Source organism: Xyrauchen texanus, chromosome 9, assembly GCF_025860055.1.
Source record: "Xyrauchen texanus isolate HMW12.3.18 chromosome 9, RBS_HiC_50CHRs, whole genome shotgun sequence".
In the NCBI taxonomy this organism is placed as follows: Eukaryota; Metazoa; Chordata; class Actinopteri; order Cypriniformes; family Catostomidae; genus Xyrauchen; species Xyrauchen texanus.
The window spans coordinates 27,439,691-27,459,655 of record NC_068284.1 but is presented as its reverse complement, the minus strand read 5'-3'; the positions used below and the strand labels follow the sequence as shown (position 1 = coordinate 27,459,655).

General features: G+C 47.8%; 1 protein-coding gene across 1 annotated transcript in view; it reads right to left on the bottom strand.

The window, feature by feature from the left end:
• LOC127648995 (disks large-associated protein 1-like) overlaps positions 1–19,965 on the bottom strand; it is a 192,664-nt gene that overhangs the window by 62,177 nt on the left and 110,522 nt on the right. Inside the window, exon 3 of the mRNA XM_052133869.1 lies at positions 344–1,405. Within this exon, the coding sequence (XP_051989829.1) occupies positions 344–1,333 (990 nt within the window). The 5' untranslated portion in view covers positions 1,334–1,405. The remainder of the gene's footprint in view (positions 1–343; positions 1,406–19,965) is intronic.

Genomic DNA, 19,965 nt, shown 5'->3' with positions numbered 1-19,965 from the left:
TCACTCACACACACACACACACACACACACACACACACACACACACACACACACACACACACCAATAAAAAAGGACTTTGAGGAAAACCTTGGTAAAACAAAGTGAATTTTAGGTTTAGAGAGAGGAAATAATACTAGTCAGAGATTAAATGGATCCAAACAGATGCTTGTCAGCTAAACAGAAAGTAAGGCAGCTAGTGGTTTGCACTTACTTCTCGGCAGAACTCAAATCAAAACTGGAGGCTCTCTCCAGTCGTGGAGGAAGAGGAGGGGTGGTGGAAATGTGAAGGTGGGTTTGGTGAGCATGTGGGTGTAGGGGAGAATCAAAAGGTTTTTTGCATACCTGCAAGAATTGGCATGAGCGCTCCTGCTGACAAGCCTCTGCTTTCACAAGAGCCTTATCTACATTTACTGGGGCCTTCTGGTAGACTTGACGTGCCCTGCTCACCGTGAGAGAGGACGACCACAAGCTATTCTTCACGAGCTGTGTCGCGTCCACGCTCAGCGGTATGCTCGTGCACGTCGAACACTTTCCCAAATTGTTGCTGCTGAGGGAATTTTTAAGCGCCTGGTCACTTATGGTGTTGCAGGCCTCCAGGAAGTACTGTGACTGGGACTTGTCCGGGTGCCGGCCCATAGTCATGACACCTGGTGGTCCGTGCTGAAACAGGCAGGCCTCACGTTCCAAGTCATCAGAGCTCCAGTAGCCAGATGGCGGCGTCCTGTTCTTGGGCTCAGCTGACTTGCAGCGTTCCCTGGTCTTGCTGCGCTTTCGGTGGCGAATAGCGGGAGGGTCTCCATCGGGACTGGCCTTGCCCCCGTTGATGCTGCCCTTACCATGGGCATGAGCATGGTGTGGGCCCTCTAGCGAGTGGGACTTGGTAAAGAGCTTCTGGACAGAGTGCACAAGGTGCCGAATTCGGCCAGGGCTGTCACTCCGTTGCTCCAAGGCAGCGGCAGCGCGCTTGTACTGTAGCGTGTGGTAGCCGTCCCGAGGCACTGGGAGCTGGCGGTCAAACTGATCTAAAATGACAACGGGAAGTCGCTGGCCCTTATTGGCTGGAACCCCTCCCCCAGTGTAAGGAACCACAGCAGTCTCGTCCTTTGATTCGTGCTGAGAGCTGTAGTGTCGGCGGGGGAAGGTCCCGTAAGGCACTACACAGTCAGGCTGGTAGGGGCTCCTCTGGGAGTAGTAAGAATGATCGGTTGGGTGGGGGTTGTCGATCTGGCTGATGAGGTAGGGCTTGTGGTCCAAGTGGTGACCCATGGAGTCCAAGGAGGGGTCGCAGGTCACCATGTGGTGGTGGCTGCGGCTGCCAGATAAGCCTTTCATCACAGAGATGGAATCATCCAGCAAGAGTTGGAGGCATCCACGCACGGTATGGCTTCAAATTGACCTGACAGTCTGGCAAGGAATACAAAGAAAGACATAAACAACCATGACTACACGATGCTTAAGTTTTTAATTACTCATGCTTTTTGTTCAAACAATCAAAAGTTTGACTCTGTAACAAAGGCCACTTTGGACAATGTGTATCTTAAAGTTATCACACTGAAACAAATGTACTGCAAATGGTAACATTCAAACTAACTGATTTTATTCAAGTCAAAAATATTGTTTATATTTTTTATAAACATATATTTTTGTTTTCATTTTTCCCTTTAAGTGATCCTCAAATATCCTATTATGTACTCCAGAAACTGCAGTATATATATATATATATATATATATATATTTGAAAATTTTAAACATTCAGTCAAGTGGAACTCTGTCCTTCAGACCTCTCCTTTGCTTAGTGAAGCTCTCGCGTAGCAACTCTGTTAAGGAGCTGTGAGAGAGTCCTCAGAATTTAATGTAAGATCTTAAAAGAATAGTAAAGGAATAGTAAAGGAGGAGAAATAAAAAAGGAGGGATAAAGGAAAGGAAAAAGATAAACAAATCATATTTGCACAACATCTCAGTAGGTGGCAATATGCATGAAGAATGCAAATTACCAAATTCTTATGAAGACACAGATTGAACCACTGGAGTTGTATGGATTACTTTTGGGCTGCCTTTGTGTGCTTTTGGAGCTTCAAAGTTCTGGCCACCATTCACTTGCATTGAAAAGACTGACAGCTGAGATATTTTTTTTAAATCTTCATTTGTGTTCAACAGAAGAAATTCATACACATCTGGGATGGCATGAGGGTGAGTAAATTATTAAAGCATTCTCAATTTTGGGTGAACAATTCCTTTAAGCACAGCACTGAAAAACCACAATGTTTCCAGTCGAGTCAAGTCATTTTTATTTGTATAGCGCTTTTCACAACACACATAATTTCAAAGCAGATTTACAGAAAATCATGCATTAACAGAAAATGAAACTGTAATATCTATAAAGTCTTAAGAGTCATCATTGTGTAGATTGATTAAATATGATTGTAATATTGCATAAAAATAAATAATTAAATAATAATTGAATTTAGAACCCTCTCCGGGAACCAGCACCTTATCGTGGTGGAGAGGTTTGTGTGCCCTTATGATCCTGAGGGTTGTGTTGTCTGGAGCCATGTGCTCCTCGTAGGGTCTCCCAAGGCAAAGTGGTCTCAGGTGAAGGGCCAGACTAAGAATGGTTCACAATGACTCCATGGAAAAAACGGAAAGAGGAGGAGTTACCCTGCCCGGAGGAAGCCCGGGGCCCCCGTCTGGAGCCAGGCCCAGATGGAGGGCTCGTCGGCTAGTGCCTGGTGGCCGGGCTTGTCACGGAGCCCGGCCGGGCACAGCCCGAAGAAGCGACATGAAACCCCCCTCTACATCCCTTGGGCCCACCACCCATTGGAGAAACCGCAGGAGTCGGGTGCGCTGCCATATGGGCGGCAGTGAAGGCCGTGGGCCTCGACGGACCAGACCCGGGCAGCAAAGGCTTGCTCTGGGGACGTGGAATGTCACCTCACTGGGGGGGAAGGAGCTGGAACTAGTGAGGGAGGTGGAGTGTTACCAGTTGGATCTGGTGGGGCTTACATCGACGCACAGTTTTGGCTCTGGATCCGTACTCCTGGATAGGGGATGGACTCTATTCTTCTCTGGAGTTTCCAAGGGTGTGAGGCGATGGGCGCCACTACGTTGGAGTTTACCCCGGTGGATGAGAGGGTCGCCTCCCTACGCCTACGGGTTGTGGGGGGGAAAACTCTGACTGTTGTCTGTGCATATGCACCGAACAGCAGTTCAGAGTATTCGGCCTTCTTGGAGACCCTGAATGGAGTCCTGAATAGGGCCCCAGTAGGGGACTCCATATTGATGCTGGGTGACTTCAACGCACACGTGGGAAATGACAGGGACACCTGGAAAGGCGTGATTGGCCTCCCTGATCTGAACTCAAGTGGATGTTTGTTATTAGATTTCTGTGCTAGTCATGGATTATCTATAACAAACACCATGTTCGAACATAAGGATGCTCATAAGTGTACGTGGTACCAGAGCACCCTAGGCCGAAGGTCGATGATCGATTTTGTAATCGTGTTGTCGGATCTGAGGCCATATGTTTTGGACACTCAGGTGAAGAGAGGGGCAGAGCTGTCAACCGATCACCATCTGGTGGTGAGTTGGGTCAGGGGGTGGGGAAAGACTCTGGACAGACCTGGCAAGCCCAAGCGAGTAGTGCGGGTGAACTGGGAACGTTTGGAGGAGGTCCCTGTCCACGAGATCTTCAACTCACACCTCCGGCGGAGCTTTTCAGGCATCCCTGCGGACGTTGGGGACATTGAACCGGAGTGGGCAATGTTCAAAGCTTCCATTGCCGAAGCCGCGGTGGAGAGCTGCGGCCTCAAGGTTTTAGGTGCCGCAAGGGGTGGTAACGCTCGAACACCATGGTGGACACTGGTGGTCAGGGAAGCCATCCGACTGAAGAAAGAGGCCTTCCGGGATTTGTTGTCCCGGAGGTCTCCGGAGGCAGTTGCAAGGTACAGACAGGCCCGAAGGGCTGCAGCCTCGGCCGTGAGGGAGGCAAAGCAGTGGGTGTGGGAAAAGTTCAGAGAAGCCATGGAGAAGGACTTTCGGTCCGCACCAAAGTGCTTCTGGAAAACCGTCCGCCACCTTAGGAGGGGGAAACGGGGAACCATCCAAGCTGTATACAGCAAAGATGGGACGCTGTTGACCTCAACCGAGGAGGTTATTGGGCAGTGGAAGGAACACTTCGAAGAACTCCTAAATCCCAACACGCCCTCTATGGTAGAGGCAGAGGCAGAGCCGGAGGCTGATGGGGGATCAGATTCTATTTCCCTGGGGGAGGTCACTGAGGTAGTCAAACAACTCTGCAGTGGCAAAGCCCTGGGGATTGATGAGATCCGACCAGAAATGCTGAAAGCTTTGGATGTGGAGGGGGTGTCATGGATGACACGCCTCTTCAACATTGCGTGAAAATATGGGACAGTGCCTAAGGAGTGGCAGAACGGGGTGGTGGTTCCCCTCTTCAAAAAGGGGGATCAGAGAGTGTGTGCCAACTACAGGGGTACCACACTTCTCAGCCTCCCTGGTAAAGTTTACTCCAAGGTGCTGGAGAGGAGGGTTCGGCCGATTGTCAAACCTCAGATTGAAGAGGACCAATGCGGTTTTCGTCCTGGCCGTGGAACGACGGACCAGATCTTTACTCTCGCAAGGATCCTGGAGGGGGCCTGGGAGTATGCCCATCTGGTCTACATGTGTTTTGTGGATCTGGAGAAGGCATATGACCGGGTCCCCCGGGAGAGACTGTGGGAGGTGCTGCGGGAGTACGGGGTGGGGGGGTCCCTTCTTAGGGCGATCCAATCCCTGTACATCCAAAGCGAGAGCTGTGTCCAGGTCCTCGGTACGAAGTCGAGTTCATTCCATGTGGGGGTTGGTCTCCGCCAAGGCTGCGCTTTGTCACCAATCCTGTTTGTGATATTCATGGACAGGATATCGAGGCGTAGTCGGGGTGGGGAAGGTGTGCTTGGTTCGGTGGGCTGGGGATCTCATCGCTGCTTTTTGCAGATGATGTTGTCTTCATGTCATCATCGGTCCGTGACCTTCAGCTCTCACTGGATCAGCTTGGCAGTCGAGTGTGAAGCAGCTGGGATGAGGATTAGCACCTCTAAATCTGAGGCCATGGTTCTCAGCAGGAAACCGATGGAGTGCGTACTCCAGGTAGGGAATGAGGTTTTGCCCCAAGTGAAGAAGTTCAAGTACCTCGGGGTCTTGTTCACGAGTGAGGGGACAATGGAGCGGGAGGTTGGCCAGAGAATCGGGGCAGCGGGGGCGGTATTGCACTCGCTCTATCGCACCGTTGTCACGAAAAGAGAGCTGAGCCGAAAGGCAAAGCTCTCGATCTACCGGTCAATTTTTGTTCCTACCCTCACCTATGGGCATGAAGGTTGGGTCATGACCGAAAGAACTAGGTCGCGAGTACAAGCGGCCGAAATGGGCTTCCTCAGAAGGGTGGCGGGCTTCTCCCTTAGAGATAGGGTGAGGAGCTCAGTCATCCGTGAGGAGCTCGGAGTAGAGCCGCTGCTCCTTTGCGTCGAAAGGAGCCAGTTGAGGTGGTTTAGGCATCTGGTAAGGTTGCCCCCTGGCCGCCTCCCTAGGGAGGTGTTTCAGGCACATCCAGCTGGGAGGAGGCCTCGGGGAAGACCCAGGAATAGGTGGAGAGATTACATCTCCACACTGGCCTGGGAACGCCTCGGGGTCCCCCAGTCAGAGCTGGTTAATGTGGCTTGGGATAGGGAAGTTTGGGGCCCCCTGCTGGAGCAGCTGCCCCCGCGACCCGACTTCGGATAAGCGGTTGAAGATGAATGGATGGATGGATGCATTTAGAACCCCAGTGAGCAAGCCAAAGTCACAACGCCTTAAAACTGCTCTTAAAAACTTAAAACTGAGTCATTAAGAACAGTGAGAGATGTGCTGATGGTATCCTGCCTTGATTTAGTCGTCATTAAGGCCTCTCAACACATGCTAGCATTGAAGCCTGATCATTATTTCTACCGCTTCTGACTTGAGAAAACCTCCTTTTTTTATTCCAATGTCTTTGCATGTCAGAACTCAGCTTTTCATCAACGCTCTTTTTTAGAAAGCTCCTGCAATTGTTTGTAATAAATTCAAAAAAATTTAAGGGAAAGTGCACCCAAACATGAAAATGCCATCATAATTATGACCTCCTTATGATTGTTTATTCCATGCAACACAAAGGGGGATTTTAGGCAAAATGACAGCCTCATTCACCATTCACTTTTATTGTACGGCAAAAATATGTCATGAAAGTGAATGGTGACTGACATACAGCCCAAAATCTACTTTTTTGTTCCTCGGAAGAAATAAAGTAAAATGGGTTTGGAACAACATGAGGGTAAAAAATTACAGAATTTTCTTTTAAGGTAAACAATTCCTTTAAATACACATTGTCTTATTTTTAAGCAGTTGGTTTGCCTATTGTGGGTAAACATTTTTGTGACAACATGAACAGAATCATTGGTGTGACCAACTTCATCGTCCCAAAGTCTTTTTTAAGGCACTATTCCCATTCTGGGTAATTGCAGATGGTGAGCATGTGCTCATACAGCCCCACTAATTGCATGACGTCAGATATTAGGAAGAACATCCGTTTCAAGAAAAAAGGGAGGGAGGGAGGAAGAGCGAGAGAGAGAGAGAGAGAGAGAGAGAGAGAGCAGTAGAGAGAGTTAGAGAGAGTAAACCCTGTTATTAGAGAGGTTATTATTGGGCCTTGTGACAGTCTAATGGGAGGGGGCTATTGCAGCTTGGAGCGCAAAGCCACAGATCTTCAAGACCTACGTGCCACACGCATACCACTGTAGGGTTTGAACAGGTCAGATTTGGGGAATGTACAATTAATATTACTGATCGAAATCAATGATTAATCATACAGTGTGACCCGAACACCCATACATGTAAAAACGCCCCAAACGGGCTTATATAGTCCAAGATTCTGCTTCAAAAATATATAGATAATTAAACACAACGAATTATATTTAATTAGGAATATATATTCTATGCAGACAGGCTATATTAATTTTAATAACCCCGTAATGGAATTGACCCGTAGGCTACACGAACCAGTCAGTTCGATCCACTGAACCACTTTATTCGGTACTTTGAGCAATTCTCCAGAGGGGTTATTCCTAGTTATAAGCTTACTCATCAAAAGCACGTTAACTCACTTTGATAATATCAGCTCGTAGCTTAAAATCGCACATTAAAGAGGCTTTGTTCTGTAACCAACACACACAGACAATTACGCGTATAACTGAGTTTAATACAAGGCACTATGATATATCACTTACAATTGACAAACATACATATAACACAGAATAAGCATAAAATAAACTAAATAAATGCAGTAAGGGAAAGTGAAGAATTATTGGAGGTATGGCAAAACTTTTTACAACAATTAACCCTTTAAGAGCCAGCAACTGGAATTACACACTTTAACGCGTTGAAATTTCAGGTGAAATCATACTTGCACACTAGACCTTTTGTGTTGCTTGAGCGAGACTGCGTGTCCTCGTGGCGTTCTTGAGACAGAGGACTTCGGTGCGGTGTTTCCAGAGCGTGGAGGTGAATAGTTGACGAGTGTTCCGGGGAGTTGCAGAAGATCGGGAGAAGAAGTGAGAGAGTGTGAGATGGCTTGAAGAGATCCAGGGGAAGTCCAAGGGAGGTCCAGAAGTGAAGTTGGGAGTTGGAAAGACAAGGCCGTAGCCTGGCGCACGCTTGGGAGTCCTTGAGGGCTTCCTAGTTCAGCATCATTCAGCAAGAGGGCAGGAAGCAAGAGAGAGAGAGGAAGAAGATCGGAGCATTCGAAGAAGAGTGCGAAGGTCCGTCGTTGGTGCAATTTATGCCCCTAGAAAATGTGTCCCACCTCTCATTGGCTCGACTAATAAGAAGAGTGGAAGTTTCAGGCGGGAATTTGGTTTATTGCCCCTTTGTTCTGAGAGGGGTGGTAGCCGATGAAGAAACTAGAAAATCTTCTTGTAATACTAATATGTTGTTGTTATCGACATATCATGTACACAGTCATTTCAATCTTCAAAATACCAAGTTATAGAGACCAAATATGCCACACATATGATTTCGGTAAACCAGAGTATGCAACGTCTGAAACATTAACCCATTAGAGTTTGCAAGAAAACATAGATCAAGCACATTTAAGGGAAAATGTGAGATGGCACATTAGATACATGTCAATATTTTTATCACGTGGATTATATATATATATATATATATATATATATATATATATATATATATCAAATATATAGGATTAAAAGGTGTTCATTTCTCCTTCTCAGTAAGAAAGCAGTGAGAGTCTGCACTCTCTAACATTCCTTTGGGGCCGGAGAATGATTCCTTTGTCAAGGCTCATTTGCATGTTTATGACCGGGTTTATGACAGTAAGAGATTTTGGGCTGAATGACTCAAAAGATGGTAAAAACCTAACAGAACACAGTTCTAAGGTGATCTTATATTTATATTCAGCTAGGGCAAGTCGTAAGGTTTAATTTGATACCAAGAAAAGTATATTTGGAACCTTTAAAAGTGGGTTTAACATAATATATACATAAATATATGTATATATTTAACATATATACACTCAGGCTATTAAATATAAAGCCTCTTATTAAATATAATGAGTTTTACTACACTACTAAACAATTCTACTAATTTTGATCTAACACCAAAGATACACAGTACACAGGGATTAAAACATATTTCATTAAAAATAAGCCCTTTTAGGCTTTATAAGAAAGACACACACATTTTTACGTTCAAAGTTTCCCCCTTTCTTTCCACACGATAAGCACGTGGTGAGCATGTGGATGTCACATGTGGTTCTCTGTCAATAGTTCTTTGTCCTCTTTGTCAACAGTTCATTGTACTAACACAGACCATTTCCGTGATCTTACAGAGGCTCTTTTGTCTCCAAAATAGCCGAGTCCATGATTGTCCGTTCATTGGTTCCTCCTGACGCTACAGTCCCCCTTTTTCGTCAGGTGACGTCCCTGTTGGAGACATCATCGGACGACAATCATCACAATGGCGGATGGCAGGTGAATCATGAGGGTGTTGTAGTAGGTGGTTATTCGGACGGAGGGCTCAATTCGATGAGGTTCAAAGTGGTCTCTGTTGTGGTCCCCTCTTTCCAGGGGTTCCGTCGGAAACCTACGGACATGGCTTTCGTGAGCTTGGCTGTGGATGTTTGCATCTCGTTGAGCCTTCGGTACAGGATGAAGGCCAGGCCAAGTGTCAGGAGGTGGCTGATTCCCATAGAGATGCACAGCGCAGTGTCCGCTGCGGTCCAGGCTCGGACAACAGGTGAGGTGGTCAAGATGGGCATTCGAGACAAGGCTTGGAGGGCTGTGTCGATAGGAGCAATGTCAATTAACTGGGAGCCCTCTCTTTCGATCCATAGTCCCAGTTCTGATCTAGGGTGAGGTTTTGATTCTGGAAGAAAGATGGGATTTCCAGTTCTGTTTCGTACTCTTCACCTGGGAGGTGGTATAGCGCCAGGTCAACGAGGTGGAGGATGGCACCTTTCGGGACTAGAATCCACATGCTCTGGTTGGGCAAGGTGAGACGGGTGGCGGTGTCATGCTGGCCGTAGGTGAGTGTAGCTGCGCGCACAGGAGTGTTAACGAGCCATCTGTTGCCTACGATCTCGGCTTGTGTCTCGGTGACTTGTGTGCGAGGCTTGGCATCGGCGGGGCAGCGGGTATCGCTGCCCAGGTGTTGCAGCCCGCAGATTCCGTCAGTGTTGTCTCTGAGGAAGGGTTTGCTGGGGCAGAGGTAGTGAATGTCTTTGGTCAACGTGCACATGTGCAGATTTGGGGCCAGGTACAGCCGTGGGTCGCTGTCGTGGTAGGCCACCACGTCTGGGGTGTGGATCTTGATGTGTGTGTTACTTTTCAAAACCCGATGTTGACAATGTCCTTGAGTCGGTAGATTTGGCTTGACTCTATGATGGGTAGGTTCAGGAGAAAACCCACTTCCCTCTGCTCGGGGTCGACGCAGAGTGGGATGGCGCTACCCAGAGAGTAGGCAAGGTGTAGTTGTAACGGGTCAGTCGTTGTGGTGATGGCAGAAGCCAGCACGGTTTGTACAAGGCTTAAGGGTATCAGGTTATTTTGCATTGGCCCCTCCCCGCTTTTCCCTGTCAGCCATATGTCGTTTTATTTGATTACGGTGGACCCATTTGAGAACCGGCTCTTTCTGTCTCCGGTTTAGTTGGATTCGGTACGCCACTGGGGAGTTTGTCAATGATCTCATGGGGTCCCGTCCAGTGGGGCAGTAATTTCTTTGACAGCCGATGGGAGGCTGTGCGGGATGGCTGAATGAAGCTATAATACCAGACCCTGTTGCCCACGTCCAGTTCTTGGTGCGACGCTTTCTGATCATAGTATGCTTTCTGTCCGTCGGCACTCTTTTGAAGCTGTTGTTGTGCAAAAGCAAATGTTGCTTTCAGGTGCCGGTGTAGCTCGTCGAGGTACTGATGAGTGGTGCGGGCCGTGACGAGGCTGGAGTCTCCTGGCTGATACAGCAGATGCAGTGGCAGTGTCATCTGCCGCCCAGTCATTAGTTCGAAGGGAGACACGTGAGTCGAGTTCTGTGGGGTGGCTCTGAGAGCCATTAGCACCAGCAGGAGTTTTACATCCCAGTCCTTCTGATTGGCAGACACATACTTCTTCAACATACTGACCACGGTTCAGTTCGATCGTTCCACTTGGCCATATGAGATTGGATGATGACTGACGTGTAGTTGAACTTGGACTCCCAGGAGTCTCCAGATCTGTTGCATAATCTCAGCCGTAAAGTGAGTGCCTCTGTCTGAGTTGACTCTCAGGGGCAGTCCGAACCTGGAGAAGATGTGGTTCATCAGGAGGTATGCCGTGGTCTGGGCAGTGTCGTTGGGTGCTGAAAGACACTCTACCCACTTTGTGAACTGGCACACGACTGTGAGGAAGTATTTGTTGCCCCTCGTCGACCTGGGCAGAGGTCCTACCCAGTCGATTTGGAGGTCTGACCATGGGAATGTGACTCTCCTGCGTTGCAGTGGAGCTCTGTGGCTTGGGTTTGCCGGTTGAAACTGGCAGCAAACCAGGCATTCTCTGACATATTCTGTCACATGTTCCTGCATGCGGGGCCAGTATGCCACTTGTTTCAGTGTCTCATAAGTGGCTCTGGTGCCGTGGTGCCCGGCACATGGTGCGTCGTGGGCATAACTTAGCATGACCCCCCTTAGGCACTGTGGCACCACGAGCCTTGGCGCTGTGATGTCATCAGGTGCATACCACAAAATGTTGTTTATCACACACAGCATGTGCTTTATGTCATGCAGTCGTCTGAGGCATGGGTCGTCAGTGAGGTCAGACGGCGCTAGAGGGTGGTTGGTGGGGTCAGAGAGGTGGTTCAGGAAAGTCTTTATGGATGTGTCAGAGTCTTGCATGTCCGCTATGTCGTTGTTCATCTGACATCTGTGGAGTCAGCGTTAGAGGCTGTGAGGGTGGCACTGTTGCAGGGAAAGTTTGTTTGCTTCGGGTTATCACTGCAACGTTCACGGTGGGTGGGAGGGTTGGAGGTGACCATAGAGTACCGTGCAGTGCGCCAGTCTTGGCAAGTGCATCGGTTTGGTCGTTCAAGTCTTTGTCAAGGCCTGGTTGCCTTGAGTGTCCTTTCACCTTCTTCCAGTAGAGAATCATGTTGTGATTTCTTGTGATGTCATCACATTCTTGGAACAGGTGTTGGTGTTTGATAGGCTTGTTGTTCGAAGTTTTAAAGCCATTTTGTTTCCAGTTTGGAAGGTGGCATGTGAAACTGAGTCTGGCGTAGTTTGAGTCTGTGCAGATCAGGAGTTCTTTGATGTTATGGGTCGATGTGATTTGCAGAGTTATGAGAATGGCTACGACCTCCGCATATTGTGATGACTGCGGGCCCAGCTTGAAGTGTTGTGGTGGGCATGGCAGGTCATTTACCCATAATACACCTGCTCCTGCTTGACGAATGCCCTCTTGGTTGTAGGAGCATCCATCGACGTAGGCTGTGGGCATACCTTGGCACGCATTTTCTTCAAAGAACCTGTGACAGGTTAGTTGTTGTTGTTGGGGTTCTTCCATATCCATCGTTGCAGCTGGTGTGTTATCAGAGCAGTTCTGGCAGGCAGCCAGGCCATTGCCTAGCGCCGACTTATGATTCTGAGCATATCAACATTGCGCCCTTGGAGGGCCGTTAACCACGTGGCTATGCGTGAATTGGTGACCACGCCATCTCGGATACGCTGGCTGTTGAGAAACATCACAGGCTGGTGGCAAGTCTCTATGATAACCTTTTGGGCTCCAATGTAGTTGGAGAATCTCTGGATGGCCCATACAGTGCAGAGCAGAGCTTTTTCACAGTCTGAGAATTTACTCTCGGGTGGAAGAAGTGTCTTGCTGGCATATGCGATTACTCTCTTGTCTTGGTCATGCCGTTGGTACAGGCCAGCACTGAGACAGTGGCTGGAGAATCCAGCTTCTAAGTAGAACTCTTTTTGTGGGTCGGGTAAGCCAGGCACGGAGCGGTGCAGAGGTGTCGTTTTAGCTCGTCCATGGCCTGTTTTTGGACCTCTGTCCATACAAATGGGCAGTCTTTTTCAGAAGGGCAGTTAGAGGTTTTGCAATGTCTGAGTAGCTCTCGATGAACTGCCGTGAGTAATTGCACACCCCTAGGAAACTTCGCAGCTCTGAGATGTTGGAGGGTGGCTTGATGTTTTGAGCGGCTTGAATACGGCTGGACTGTGGTTCGATGCCCTGGGATCCTATGAGTAGGCCCACGTAGTTGACCTTGGTTTGGCACCACTGTCCTTTGTGGAGGCGATCTTGGCGCCAGCAGTGGACAATTGGTTCAAAACATAGTCTATTTCTTTCATGTGGTCAGCCACCGTTGTGCTTTTCATGAGAACATCGTCTACGTAGATAAGATTGCCTCTTGTTCTGGCATCTGGGCATGCTTTGTTCAGGAAGATGTTGAACTCAGCAGGTGAGTTGGCATAGCCAAGCGGACACCTTGTGAAAGTGAATTGTCTGTTTCGAAAGTGAAAGCTAGCTTGTGCTGATCTTCTGGATGCACTGGTATGGTCCAGAATCCAGAGGCCACATCGAGTGTAGAGAAGATGGTGGCTCCTCTGATTCTGGGTATTTCCTGCTCCAGCTGAGTCATGGGCCATCGTGACAGTGGCACTTGTTGATTCAGTTTCCTGTAGTCAATGGTGGGTACGCCACTTGCCGTTTGGTTTGAGGATGGGCCAGATGGGGGCAGAATAGGTGCTGTTGCATGGACGGATGACACCTTTTTCAAGCATGGAGTCGATGATCTCTTGCACCGGTTTGTGTGGCGTGATGGGGATCTTGTACTGCCTGACAAGCGTGGGAGGAGCATTAGGGTGCGTTGGGATGCGCGCGGTGTGGAGCTCGGTGAGACCACAATCTAAAGAGTCTTTGGCAAATGATGCTTTGAACTTGTAAAGGACTCGTCTGAGTTCTTGTCGATCTGCATCGTTGTTAATTGCGTCAGCGTCTTTTAGAATTTGCTGAACTTGAGACTCAAATCCTGGGTATGGCTCCTCTGTCGGTGTGTAGTCTGTACGTGTTGGTAGGCAGAGGTGAGGCAGTGTCGTCAATCTCGCAGGTAGGCTGTTTGGAGACTGTGTATACTGCAAGGTGTTGGTCCTTTGTCAGTTCTGTTCTGCATACCTGGTCTTTGTCCACTGGCATGACTGAAGTTATGGAGATGATTTTGAAGGGGGTTGTGAAGACGGTGTTGTCTGTGTGCCCTTCGGGTATCATTGAAGCTGGGATGGTCCAATGATTGGTAATGTTAGTTCAAAGTCATGAAAGTCGTTGCTCACTAGCCATCCTGCCCGGTAGGCTTTTGGAATTGTGATGTCCATTGCCATGCAGTTGTTGAAGATGATGTAAACAGCACGGGATGACACTTCAGTGAGGGGCGTGGCTTCCAGCGTGAGTCCAAGTTCAACACATTCGGGTGAAGGTTGAAAGAAACCCAGCGTGTGGTTTAGGGTTTGAACACAACACATGTTGATCCGAACAGCGACCCCTTTGGTGTATGCTGGTACTACATTTTCCTGTTCGTTGACCAAGGTGCAGACCTCTGGAATGGTCTGGCCTGACCGGAGGTTAGCAGTGTTGGTTGGAATCACAGGAGGCTGTAAAGTCAGTGGGGCCCACAAGACCTCATTAATAATGTCTACATGAGCGTTGAGGCGAATCAGAATGTCTGCTCCAATGTAGACATCATGGGGCAGTTCTGGAAGGACCAGGAAGTAGTGGGTCAGACATCGGTAGTTCCACTTCAAGTTCAAGGCACAGATCCTTTTGGCAGTCACCACTGTTGATGGGCATGAGTTCAAAGGAAAACGGGTGCGCTTGCTGGCAGATGGAAGGTCCGGTGTGTCTTCAATGAGAGCATTGTATAGGGAGAGGCTGATGGCTGAGTTGTCTGCCCATAGTGCTAGTATGATGTCAGTGGCAGTTACACCATTCAAGTGCAGGTCAGCTGTAACCTTGGGGCAGAAGGAGTCAAAGTCTTGGGTGAGTTGAAATGTGCAAAGTAGCGAACTTGAATGTCGCTCGGGTGCTGATGCTGTGTCACTGTGGCTGGCTGTGAGAGTTCCCGTGACCTTTGTGACCTGACAGTCTGGTTCAGGTGATCGGGGTGGCTGAAGGGGGAGAGGTTCTCGCACTTGAGCCCACATCTTCAGCTGTCTGAAGTCCAGCAGGGGCTCGAAGCGGTCTAGTAGATCTTTTCCAATAAGGAGGGGATATGTGTTCATTGGTGAGATGTACACAGGGTGTACCACACTCATAGGACCAATGGTCAAGTGAATGGGAGCTATCTGTTCAAGCCGGACGTCATTTTGGCTGTATGACTGTACATTTAGCACACAATTTTGAGATTTTAGAGTTCGATTTTGCCTCTTAGCTTCAAATTTGAGTCTTTCAAAAGTTCAGCTGATATCAAAGTGAGGTCTGCTCCAGTGTCTACCAGGGCTTGAGTCTCACCTCATGTTCCACAGTGATGGCGAGATAGAGTTTTCGTGCTACTCCCTTTTCGATCAGATTCCCCAGGAGTTTTGGTGTTGGGGCTTGTGTGGTTATCGATAGGCAGTTAGGCTCGGTCTCTTGTGGTTCGTTGTGGAGACCCACAACCAAAACAGCACTTTCTGGTATCTTAGGGGCTTGGTCACTGGTGTGACGGATTGGGTTGTCCGCTGCAGGATGTGTGGTTGTCAACTGCAGTGAGTGGGTGTCGCTGTCACTTGGTGATGTGATAGCTGGTTTGGTAGTCTGTGTCTGAAGAGCGGTGCTCTGGGTGCTTGGTTCAGTAGGATGGCAGTCAGGAAGGGTGTTGGTTACGGGCCTTACACTTAGTCATGCAGAGTCTGACCTGTCCTCTTTGTCTTTTTTGTGAGGTGTTCTATGAAGAAGCTCTTTCAGAACCTTCAGGATCTCTGCGGTCTCCGCCGTGGCCTCACTGGTTTTCTGTGGGGTAGGCTCGGACTTGAACTTGCCTGATGCATGCCGCGAGGTGTTCCGCTGCGGGCTGTCTGGGCTTGACGTTCTCGTCGATGGAGTTCTGTTCTGTCTGGGCCATCGGTTGGCTTCCCACGTGGCTCCACCCTTTTGGTTGTGGGGTGGCCGTGGGCCGTCGTAGAATCTTTCAGAGCGCCCGCTTTGGTGCTTAGGACGGGCACCATCACGGTTGTGCTGCCCTCTTCTGTCATGGAACGGTCTTGACTCGTGGTAAAAAGGTCTATTACTGTGGTGCTGGTGGGTGCCCTCTAGGGCCAGCTCTGAGCGCTGATCAGTGACAGGGCAAATGGTTGGATTTTTTACAGTTTTTTCAGAAGCAATCTTCTGTTTGGTGAAAGCTTTATGGGCTAAGTCTCACAGCTGTTGGGTAGTCATGCTACGAGGGCAGGCCAGGACCCCTAAGTGATGGCTCACCGTGGGATGCAGGTTTCGGAGAAACAGAGTTTTGAAGTTGAAATCTTCTTCCATACAAGGTTCGTTCCGTGCTCAAGTAGGCTCGTCGGATCGCGACCGTAGTAGGCCTGTGGAGTTTCCAGTCGGGCCTGTTTGAGGTCCATATCGGCGATGAGTCCTTGTTCTGACTCTGGGTCGGAGAATTCTCTGATGAAGGCCTGCCGTAGCTGTAGGTAGTCTGATTTGATAGTCTCTGGTTGTCGATCCAGGAAGCTGCGCGCGTCGCGGCTAGGCGTAATTCTCAGCAGGTACACTCTGTCCCGCATGGTCACGTTGGGAACAGTGTGCAAGTGAAAGTCTATGTCTTGCAGGTAGGCGTGCACATCGTGGCCTCCTGCAGGATTTGGGGTGAAAGTAGGGATGTTTCTGGCTAGCTTGTCAAGTTCTTTGGGAGCCATGCCGTGGTTAGTGACCAGGCTTTGGTGTGCGGGCTCCCACCGTTTTGTTGCTGACGGGGGTTCTTGGAGGCTGGCTGGTGACATGTTGAGCAGTGAGCTTTCACCCCCCTTGTCAGCTCTGAGTTCTTGGCTGAAAAGATTGGGCCCACTGGTCAGGGGAAACTCTGTGGTGTGCGTTTCCCTTTTCTGTTCACTTTGCAGTTTATAAGAATGTTTCAGTTCATTGTGAACAGTGTCAAGTTCATATTGGAGCTGGTCTCTGTGCTGAATAAGTTCATGGATTTCAGCTCAGGCCATGTTCAGATGCTTTTCACAGGCTCTGGCTTTGGCATCTCTGTCTTTTAATGCAGTCTCTGCTCTTGTAAGGAGAGACTCGGCTTGTTGCAACTTGTCATCGAGTTCTTCTCTGGCTTTTCTCTCCGACTGTTCTCTTTGGTCTGTGTCTCGGAGAAGTTTTTCCAGGGCATTTTGAAGTCTTTCTACTTCCTTTTCCTGTTCTGGGTCCGTTTCATCCTCTTCCTTTCGTTGTTCCTCGGTCTCGAGGCGTAGCTGATCTAGATGACTCTGAGTTTTTGCTTGGTTCCTACGGGCCTCCTCAGCTTGGAGTTTTAGTGCTGAGGCCTCCTGCTCCAGGTCGAGGTTGTTTTTCTCATTTATCCGTGCCTGGGCGACGAGATTGTGGGCAAGACTTCCGATGATCTTGGTCCATTCTTTGTGGTTGTAGCTCTGTGTTGGATCGTGGGCCATTAGGCTATCCAATTCGGCGTCCAGTTGCTCTCGATCTAGGGGCTGTAGGTCCCTGGCATCCTTGGGTAGGACGGTGTCCGTCATTGCGCTCAACCAGGCCTCAAGGTGGTCCCAGTGGGCTGTGGGACTGGACGAACGGGACATACTGGCTTACTGTAGGCGAGAGAAAAGAACAGCACACACAAAGAGGCCAATGCAAGTACGCATAGGGTTAGCGAGCTACAATGAGGTGGCTATTATAAGCCGTAATTTTGACTAACTGGGGTTGACAGTTAGACAGTTAGTGGGCCGAATTTCACGGGTCAGTGCAGGTCTAAATAAAGACTTTGACAAGGCGGCAGCCCACAAGGGTTATCTGAGGATGCGGGCTGCCTGTTTGTCTCTTTATTCAGTTTTCTTTGATGGCTCTTGTAGAATCTGTCTTACTGTGAACTGGAAGTACACACTACGACAGAACAGAAGAGCAGAATAAAATAGAACACAATTAATGTTAGGAATAGATAGGCAGGAGAAAAAGGGCCTAAGTCTACCACCACTGCTAGGGTTTATGATAGGACCAACAGGGTGGGGCGCTATCGAGGTATAAACCCTAGGAAGATGGTGTGGCTTAGGGGAGAGAAAGAAAAGAAATGGGTCAAATGCTTAAATGACCAGGGGAATGTCTAGTATTATGTGGCCTATACTGGTGGATGGATTTTACCTTCTTTTAGTTTGCCTGGGGTGAATCGATGTCACTCTGCTGGGGACCAGCGCGTGGTCAATCTTTCCAGCGGTCCCGAACACTGGGCAGCAGTGTCCCGGGCCCTCCGCTACTATCACGGTGCGCCCTCTCAAACAACTTGACTTTAAACACAACCAGCAACACCAAGGTGTCAACTGTCAGGCGGCACAACAAGATTTGGATTTTCCTAGAACCCTCGTGAGAGTGGCCCCTCTTTAGGCCCTGGTTTAGGTAATTATTCCAAACTTGCCGTGTGTGTCGACTGACGGGGTTGACTCTCTTTGGAGTGCCAAATTGCTGATGATAGATTGCGTGCGCACCAATGAAAAGAGACAGAAGAGTCCGAGATTCACATACAGCCAGCGTCGGTAGCGCCGGTCGGACAAACCAGCTTGCTGGGAACCAACCAGAGATGACGGTCGAATCACCACAGCACACTAGGGAATTCTACATACAAATACAGAACAGGATTCAGCAAGTGAAAGTCTTAAAGTGAATCAAGGCTTTCTTGTTTAAACCAAATTGAGTAATTATGTGTGTAGAAATAACAGGCAAAGCTTTACTAATTGATGATAAATCGAGAAGTTTGATAATGATGTTAATTATCAAACAATTTGACCACAAGAAAAGACAGAAGTAAACAAGGCAGGGTTAACAGACAAACTTAATTTAAATTGAATTCAACTTGTTAAACTCAATTTACATAAGCTTGTAAAGAGATGTCAAGTAGCATCTAAGATAGTAAGGATACAGTCGTAATAAAGTATCAAAGAGGGAGGGGAAAATTTTTTTTTTTTTTTGAAAATTATTTTTTTGTTTATATCAATAATAATTAATAATAATTAATCATATTAATTATTAATTATTGACATGAGAGACTTAATTCAGATTTACATTCGAAATTTGTTTGTTTCAAACCAAATTTGAATAAGTGTAAGAAAAGTTAGAGATCAGAATTGTGTCCGACGATAATCAGATTGCTGTAAGATATCAGTGATGGTATCTGAAATAAACCAACTGGACTGAGACTTAACTTTAAATTTTAATTCAAGTTTTGTTTGAAACCAATTAAATGTAACAGTCGGAGGTAGAGGAATTGTTTAACATCCAATAATATTAGCACATGCAAAGCTTGAAAATGCCAATATGTATTGACAGTTAAACTGCCCTGTAAATCTTCACAGGGTGAAAGGGTTTTGAGAAAAGAGATGACCTACAATGAATGTCCACACGATGGCGTACTTGTGCTCGCGCACAATGACGTCATGGGGTGGGAGTAATTTGAGAACTAAATTAACTAAATATATATGACCTGTCTGCTAATGTCCACACGATGGCGTACTTGCGCACGCGCAAGATGGCGTCATGGGGTGGGAGTAACTGAGAACTAATCAAGCTTTTACAGGCTGCCCTCTATTGTTTGTTAGCAAAATAACACCCTATATTTCGGTGTGACTCAAATCTGGAGCGTGTTGCGCTGTGATTTTCTGCAAAATCACACTTATTCAATTGAGACCTCGGTGGTCTTTTCTTTCTTTCTTTCTGGTGCTATGCTTTACATAAATGGCGTGGCAGATTCTTTTTTCCTGCCCTACGAGTAAATGTGAACAACAGGAATTATGCGTCTGTGTTCGACTCCCATACACATTAGAAATATAGCACTTATTCAAAATGTATTAGGTTTCCAATTGATTAGCTACGTCAATGTAAACCAGGAGTTAATTTTATAACGTTATAATCTCAGGCCTTATTAAGATGGGAAGAGGAGCATCAGCTTTCCCCAGTCTTCTATCGCCCAGACAGAAGAGCATCGTTCTGAACAGGGCTGGTTTGTAATATTAAAATATAGCGCGTCTTTACAGAAGCAATTTTAATATTATGAACTGCGGTTTACTTTATCATTCAACAGTGGTAACAACTGTTTAAGACGTCATTTAGCAACTTGTTAATCGTGCTGAACTGGCATGGGCTTTTGTGCCTTTCAGTTCATGGCTGCATACTAAAATTAACAACAAAAATACACAAAATTGACAATGCATTCGTTCACAAAACAAAGCT